At 33.0% G+C, this 8,701-nt stretch overlaps 1 protein-coding gene across 1 annotated transcript in view; it reads left to right on the top strand.

Moving 5' to 3' along the window:
• Positions 1 to 5,870: 5,870 nt before the first annotated feature.
• LOC142356799 (uncharacterized) overlaps positions 5,871 to 8,701 on the top strand; it is a 4,047-nt gene continuing 1,216 nt past the window's right edge. The window contains exons 1-3 of the mRNA XM_075408592.1: positions 5,871 to 6,051; positions 7,150 to 7,339; positions 8,305 to 8,446. Of these exons, the coding sequence (XP_075264707.1) occupies positions 5,926 to 6,051; positions 7,150 to 7,339; positions 8,305 to 8,446 (458 nt within the window). The 5' untranslated portion in view covers positions 5,871 to 5,925. The remainder of the gene's footprint in view (positions 6,052 to 7,149; positions 7,340 to 8,304; positions 8,447 to 8,701) is intronic.

The raw sequence follows: 8,701 nt of genomic DNA, 5'->3' as shown, positions 1-8,701 counted from the left end.
AAGGTCCGGGTATATACTTACATTGAACTGCAAAGATAATTCAGCACATTTTTAAAAACAATTTCAGAAGTTTGGATTCTTTTTTCTCCTAAAGTTCAATCACATTTCTAGAGCAAATTATATGAAGAAAAATATTCGTGTAGAGCAGAAAAAAGTTCTGTTGGTGGAGAATTGCAATGATAAAAGCGATTCAAATGAATCACATCTTTTCTATATTTTCGATGCTCCAGACCTCAAACTCAATGTTCGAAAAAAAAACAGATAGGGTCCGAGATTGACGAAAAGTAACTTGTCGACTGAAAAACGTGACAGTACCGTCCGAGAGACCAATTTTGTGTAAAAACAAAACAATTTATTTGAGCTGTAAAAACTCGAATGCAATTTTTTCATCGAAGAACATAGAACTCTTGAATTGTTCAACAAAGAAATTAAAATTTATCAACTCAGAGTTGCCTACATGAGGTGTAACCGTCTTATTATTTTAATTAGAACTCACAACTGAGAATGGGAATGAAAACAATTACCTTTTAGGGAATGGAGTCGAATTTTTAGTTTCCACTTGAAAGGTGGGACAGTTGAATTGCAAATATTGAGATGCAGCTATGGTGTAGTTGTCAAGCATAATGAAAAAATCAACGAGAGCAATGACATGAGCTAGTTGTGGTTGATGGTAAAACTTTGCTGATGTAGAACAACATTGAAGCGCCCTTCTTGGTTATCTCGATATCTGGATTTATTAGCCCAATTGCGTTTGACAATATTTGGCTCTAAAGATAGTTTATCGTTTCTGTGAGGACTTTATTAATCAGAAAACTTGGCCCAGTTATTGTCCAATAAGTTTCATTGTGACGTGGCGACCATACCCAGGTTGACCACCTTAGTCGAAACTTTGAAAACTCACTAAGACTTATACGCTGCCTTAGAAAACTTGCAAAACTTTGAACGGCACCGTATAAGGCCGTAATAAGTTTTCTACGGCACCGTATCCAATTGATGTAATTGTCAATTTCTAAAGTCTACCTTCCTAAAATTGAATTTAAAAACAACGATTATCCCATACAAGTCATTTTTTCACTAAATTTTGGCACTTTTCACATCTATGAAAAATTTAAAAACACAGTACGCCGCCGTATAGGACCGCACCAAGTTTTGTAATTTTCCAAGGTATTTTGTTCAAAAATTAATTTGCTCTGCAGGTACATCTATCGGTCAAAAATTTTACCTTGAAACAGTTCGAAATAGCAAAAACCTTTTACGCCCCTCGTGAGGCGATGCAAAACTTTGGAAGTCTAATGATATTTTCTGCAGTTCATGTCATTGATCAACCAGAAAAACATTCAACTCCAAATATCCACCAAAAACGTCTAAGTTGAATTTTTAATTTCCAAACAAGGCCAAAGCTTACGTATTATGTTTCAAAAAGAGGTTAGCTGTAAAATCAAGTTCGGAAAAATAAAAATTTTGCGGTTTTAAGTGAACCAAATAAAAATAGCACTACTTTTAATATGAAACCGTCAGTACCTCTTACATAGCTGGTGAATAAATACCTAGAAACAGGCCCACAGTTTATAGGAAAGAAAAGAAAAATTAATGTGTTTGGTTTGCGGTCGGTTCAATTAAATCTGTTCTGGTTTCAGAAAAAATAAATTTTATGTTCAAATTTTGGCTCATTTGAAAAGTCAGTTACTTTTGGGCATTCACAACAGCAAGAGCCGTCTTGCAGACCTACAATGTGATAGTTTATACTTTTTACAAGAATGATTTAAGTACGGTGCCGTAGGAAACGTGACAAGACTTAGTATGGTTTTTTTTCTAAGACTTATACGGTGCCGTAGTAAGGCCTTAGTAAGTTTTCCAAGTCTGGTCAACCTGGGTAAACACTATCAGCAGAAAAACACTATCAGCAAGTTTTGTTAAAAAAGCCCATATCGATATCGTTTGGTTTTTGCTTTGATCTCGAGAGGAGAAACTGAGAAAATTAGTTGATTGGAAAAATTTTAAAAGAAATCAAGTGAAAGGTTAAAGTTCCTTGCAAAGATGATTTTGAAATTTAAGTTTTATTAGAAAAGAGTTCAAGAAGGCTCGGTAATGTGCGTTGGCACATAAAGTTTCCACCCCGCTCATCTGCATCTTTGGCAAAAATGTCCGCCACATGAGGAACAGATTGAAAAACCACCAAAAACTGAAGTTTTTTTTCAAGAAAATGAGTTTGAACAAAAGATTGCCTTCAATGCAAATAACTCAGTGAAGTAAAAAAACGCCGCATTAAATTGATGAGATCAGCCATTATTAACAAAGCAAGTCAAGACGAACAACATAATCAAACAATAATAAAAACAGACATTAATTACATCCAAAAATTTTTGTCCATTTTTTTAAAAAAGAATACTTATGATCGAGGTTAAAATAGCGTCAGATAAAACTGAAAAACAAAATAACATGTACTTCACTAGAAAAGATGTGGGACCACTCCATAATAGTAACAATTAGAAAAAAAAAGAATAAAAAAAGTTCTATTAAAGCTTGCGAGAAAGCGCTGTGGAAGCCATCAAGCCATATTTTTCCTCTCAAAATATGTTTAACTGAGCTTTACTTGAAAACCAAAAACGTGGTATGTGACCTCTCATAATGAGAATAGGCAACAAGCAGACAAAAAATTAATACTTTTGTATTTTCCGAAAACATTTTTTTCAAAGTCACAAAAGTCATTAGCCACTAATTTGAAAATTAGGTTCGTTTATTCGTCAAAAAAGACTTGAGACCTGTTATAGTTCAAAATATGTCTTAAGTCTACAAAAAGAACGTCAAATATAGACAAAAATCGAAAATTATCTTCCTTTTTTTGCAAAATACCTGTGTCCAAGACAGTAAACTCACAAAAAATTGTTTAAAAAATTAAATTTTGTACAAGTATACATTTCTTCTAAAGTGATTTTATATGTGACCTGTATTTAACAAGACTAAGTAACAAAAAGACTAAAAAAGCGATGCAAAGTGGAAAAATGTCTTTTTGAAAGCTGCTATTTTCAAAGTCATGAAGGCCATAAGCTATCTAATCAAATCAGAATATAAGATCCTTTAATTCTCCTTAAAAACCACTATGATCTTTCATTATCCAGGAAAATTCATACGACTAAGAAGACAAAGTAAAAACAACATTTGAAGACAAAATAAAAAAAATCAATCAAATTCATCGCGATAGGGGTGTCGAAGCCGTTAAAAAAAAATCTATGCCTTAAATACCTTTATGTGTTTAGTTTTTTTTAATGTTGAACAACAATAATGTAACATGTCAACTGTCAATATTGTGATAATGTGACAATACGTTAAGAACGTGAAAAATGGGCCAATGCCGGAAATCATAAAAATTGTGAAATCTAGTAGTATCAAAGCCAGAAAACCATAACCTAAAGCTCAAATCCGCAAAAAAGAGTACATTTTAATTTGTTCGAAAAATTAAGAAGACCAAGGAATCTCTCATTGCCGATACTAAGCTAAAAGTTGAGCAAATCAAGAAAAAAATAGTGGCAGATTTCAATAAACCATTGTTTATTTAACAAAAAAAATTTTTTTGAAAGTCAAAACGGCCATAATATTTCGAGTGAAGAAACCAGATACATTAAATTGGAACCGCTTAGAAAGCCAGTTGGACCTATCAACAGTAGTGAGCTTTGATTTTGATTTGAATTGTTCTTTTTTCAAAGAACTGACGAAAGTTCTAAATTTTTTTTTAAAAAAAGAGCGACTGATAAAAATCCGAACTATTTTTGGTTTGTAACAGTCCAAGATTGGACCAAAACAGGCCCTGCTGTTGCTTTTAGTCCATTAAAAACTCGCATTTTTTGCGAATGTTATAGATGTAATTAATTTGTTAGTTATAAGATCAAAAACAGATGCTGCGTTTTTGATAATCACATACTAAAGCTAGCAAAAATCGGCAAACATTTAATTCCAGACTACTTTCAGTGGAAGTGGAAATAGAACTAGCAAACGAAATTCGAAAAAGATTTTGATTCCATATTCCACGCAAAACGGGCATTTTAATGATAACACTCACAACTCTCTACAGTGAGTATCTCGGTCGGTCAAAATTGTCGGAACAAAAGAAAACCCATTCGAGTATATAGTTACTCGCCCTCAAGATGGGTCGGAACATTAAAGAAAAACTGAACAAAACTAGCTGACATTTCATCAATTTAATTTGCATACTGTTTTTACATTTGGATACCTAACTTATTCATTTGAAGTCCCTTTGAAATCACCATTTGATACAAACAAAAAAAGATTGTTACTGGGTATTCATTCTGCTATCTTGTGCCAAAGATGATACAAAGTACATAAAAAACAAAATAATAAATTCGGGCTAACAACTAACAAACAGTGATTGTGAGCAAACAAAGAAAGCAGCGCAATAGTTCTCTTGTTTCTCCATCAGTCATGTTGCAGTGAGGCCGAACAGCCATTTTGCTACAAAATGAGTTTAACTTAGCATTGAACTTACATTTATTAACGCAAAATATGCTGAAATCAATGCAAAATTTGTAAGAACTACTCTAAATTCAACGGAAAATATATAAGATCATTGCTATATTCAACGCAAAATATGTAAGATCTACTCTGAATTCAACGCAAAATATGTAAGATCTACTCTAAATTCAGCGCAAAATATGTAAGATCTACGTTAAATGCAACGCAAATTATGTAGGAAAACTGCCCTGAATATTCCGACTGTTCAACGCTAGTTACCGCTGATCTTAAATAAATTTGGCAAAATTCCGCGGCCCTGGAAACTCTCTCCAACCAAAAAACTACGCTTGACGAGCCTACTATTGACACTAGGCACTTCTTTCTAAGATTACCGGGTCGAGTGTGGATTGTTAATTTGTAAGAACTTGCAAGTTTCTTACAAGTTATTAGAAGTTTATGCATCGCCATATAAGTTTAACATACAAGTCGTTTTCGAAGTTGAAGGAGGTTTTTTTGTAAATACAAACACACACACGCACACACACCACACATACACACACACACACACACACACACACACACACAAACAAACACACACACACATACACACACACACACGCACACACGCACACACAAATCCACAAATACAGGATTACAAATCAAATAATGGGCTGCAGTCAATTTATTGACAGTTGAAATGCAATGCTGAAACATTGAACACTAGTTATGCAGAGGAAAAAGCGAACAGTTTAGAGAACACGCATTTATTTCACAAAAAAGATGTTTCCATTAAAATTTAAATACCACTTGGATTTTATTCAAGGAAAAACTTTCCGAGATCTTGTGGAATTTGATGAAGAAAGATACGGGACTTAATCTAACCCATATACTCACAAAATTCTTTGAAATGACTAGGAAAACATAAATTCCTCAATCAGGAGAAAATGGATTCTGTAGGTTGAATAGAATCGAGAAAATGAATGTTATCTTTACAATTAACGCCGTTGACAGACCAAAACAGTTAGAACAGTGAAATGGAAAAAGTGCGGATTATCAGCAATCAAACAAATTTGGCAACTTAAATTACTTCCAAAACCGCTTAAGAAATTCAGTAAATATATATTTAAGTCAAGTTTTGTTTCGAGGGGGCGTCAGCTATCGTTCGAGCATATTTTCATATTGCGAGCAGTGAACTTTCTTAAATTAAAATTTTATTATTTTTCTACGAGCTATCAATTAAAAGCTACGCGAAATTAATTTAATTTTACCAAACCTCATTAATTGGCTGTAATTGGAAACAAAGTACATATCCGATCAGTAACCTCCCGTGTCATCTGGCGTATCTCAAATTCATAGTATATATACTCTCTAAATTTGTCAAAAATCATTAACTGCGATACAGACCTCATCAGATATACAACTTTGCTGTCCGGTGACATTTTCTAATTTGAGAAAAAAATGCTGCTTGATTTGTACATCGCCTGCATGTGTGTTGCAGTCGTACACACAGTTGCACAATTCCTTCCATCGCCACAGCCACATCTCTATCATAGGGCGGACCCAGTATGCACTGCAATATATCAGGTTCGTTTTCAAAATACTATCAGAACATTGAAATATTATATCAGTTTTAAAATTTTTAAAGTAAAAATGTTTTGATACTTTGTCGTTTCACACAAATCTTTAACTATTTTAATTCTGCTCTTGTTTTGCTGATTACGCTTTGTCACTAAAAATCCAAATGATTTTCAGAAAGTTTTGCATTGTTTTCGAGAATTAATTTTTACTGGTATAAAAAGAATGTATCTCTGAATTTTTTAACTTATTGCTATTTTTTAATCGGTTGTCACAGATTAAAAAGAATATGTTTGCTTACAACAAGAGAATTAAAACATGTGATTTATAAGAGAAATAATATGGTTTATAAAACTTGTAGCAATACAATAATTAATTACAATAAATACTTAATTTAATATGCACTTAATGCAAAACTATTGTCACAGTAACATTTAGAAAAATCAGAAGATCAGAAATTGTTCATGTATATTTTTATAAAAAGCTGAAGCAGATATATCAGTGATTGCAAACCATTGTGTAATAAAATTAATATGCTTTCTGATAGAAAACAATATGCTCTCTAAAAGAAAAAGTGTTGGAATTCCTTCCGCAAAAATTAATCTCCGGACATAGCAAAAAAAAGTTCAGAAGACGCACAAGGTTTAAACCAAAATGAACTGTGTTTTTCTTTTCTCTATTTCAAAGCTAATTATTGAAAAGCTATAAAACCCGAAAAATCCTTCAATATTCTAATCAATTAATCACAAAACAGAACCAGCAACCTTAGCAAAGTTTTCACAAGATTCATCTCCAATCTTTTTTTTAATAGAGATCTAAAGCAGAAAGCTCAAACCAATTGAAAAGAATACTTACTTGAAATTATCTTCTTAAATTTATCAACTCCAAAAAGTTAAATTGCCAATAATCATTTTTAACAAGACTTTTTTTTTAAAAAAAACTGAAGCACAGAAAATGAAGGAGACATGAAAACTAAACACGCTCTGATAGACGCAAAGCCAAGAAACCGAAAATTTTTACTTTATTAATAAGTGGAGCAAGAAAAACCTTAGCCACAAAATTGATGATCGATCATCTGTACAATTAATTCTAATTCTGCTCTGTTAGGAGGACCACTCCACGAGTGCCGAGATTGAGTATCCGCTATTGAACCAGACAATTCCGACGGCGTGGGAGCCGAGTGGAGACAAAGTGGGGTACACAGAACACAACAGATTTGCCCAAGTCATTCTCTGCAACCTAAACAAAAAGAGACAAGATGCCTTTATTCCACCTCTGCAGTGGCATTATGGACTGTGTAAGTTGATGCATTTTGAGGGAACCAAAAATCGGAGGACAAAAATGATGCTTTCAGTTTTATATCTTGAAAAAAGGTCTGTCATATAAAACCGGATATCATTGTCAAGATATGTTAAGAACCTACAATATCTTTTCAATTGTTTACTGAAACAAAGAAGATAAAATAATTCATTTCTTTCGCCCGAAGAGAGCTTCAGAAATAGATGGTTCTTTGAAGGTTTCTTAGGCAATTAATATGAGCTTTATGCTGATTTGAAGGTTTTTCAGCTATTTTGCTAGTTTTAGACAACTGTGTGCAATTTTTGGCAAGCTGTTTACTACCTTAATTTGAAATTTAAACGATTCTTGATACATATGAAAGTTTAGACACTAGGTGATCGCCGTTTTGTTTGTAGAAAACAATTTTTTGTTGAGAAATATGACAAAAATAGCCCAATCATAACTTTTTCTCTTGAAATTTTTAGTTTTCCCACAGTCTAAGACTTGTTTTCGCAGCCTATTATGATTTGTCCAATTATTATAAATAAATTGTCTTTTAATGACAAAAATTCAGAAGAACGTAAAGTATGTAACAAAGTAGTACGTAAAAATGTTGTCCTTGGGTTCAAAACTAGAGAATTAGGCAAGTATTCCATGTCGTTTCTGAGTTTTGTATACGGAAACGAAAAGTTGTCATGTTGAATTTATCTTGTATACACAAAATTCAGTAAAAAAAGCATGGACTAAGTGCCTAATTCTCTAAGAATGAATAAAAAGACAAAAAGATTTAACGTATTCCTGGTTATTTTGCTGAGGTTCTCTCTAACCATACAAAGGCCATGAATAGTTTTCATTAATCGAACATGGACCATAATTGATTCTTAGGAAGTTGAAGTTAATCACAATGAAAAATCCAAATTATATGGATGGATAGAACTGATGGTCAGTGAAAAGTAGTTATTTCTCTTTCTTTTTCATTTCCAGCATACAAGGCAAGGACCCATAACAAATGCACTTCTCCGATATGGGGTAACTATCATTACGGTTTTGAGCTTGAGAAGTTGACGGCGAACAAGCTGAGCAGCACTTACTATGAGGGCGACGGCTGGGACTATGTGGAAGAATGGTAAGGTTCATGAATTTTGGCTCTCAATACAAATAAAGCAAGATTGAAAGAGTTTTTTCCATGCTTCAAGTGTGGGTCGAATATGTTATGGTTCGCTTTTTGCTGTGTTTTCAAAACAAAAAGTCACAAAAATGCTATTGAAAAGACTACAAGATACGATTTTTTAACAAAATCAAAATTTTCCACTCCATCGCCTATCAACAATTAACATTTTAAAATATTCATCATATCTGACATTATTAATAACTTGCTGAC

The sequence above is a fragment of the Convolutriloba macropyga genome, unplaced genomic scaffold (genome assembly GCF_964194025.1).
Source record: "Convolutriloba macropyga unplaced genomic scaffold, txConMacr16.3 SCAFFOLD_5010, whole genome shotgun sequence".
Classification (NCBI taxonomy): Eukaryota; Metazoa; Xenacoelomorpha; order Acoela; family Convolutidae; genus Convolutriloba; species Convolutriloba macropyga.
The sequence above is the reverse complement of the archived record's forward strand: the minus strand, read 5'-3'. Positions and strand labels throughout refer to the sequence as shown.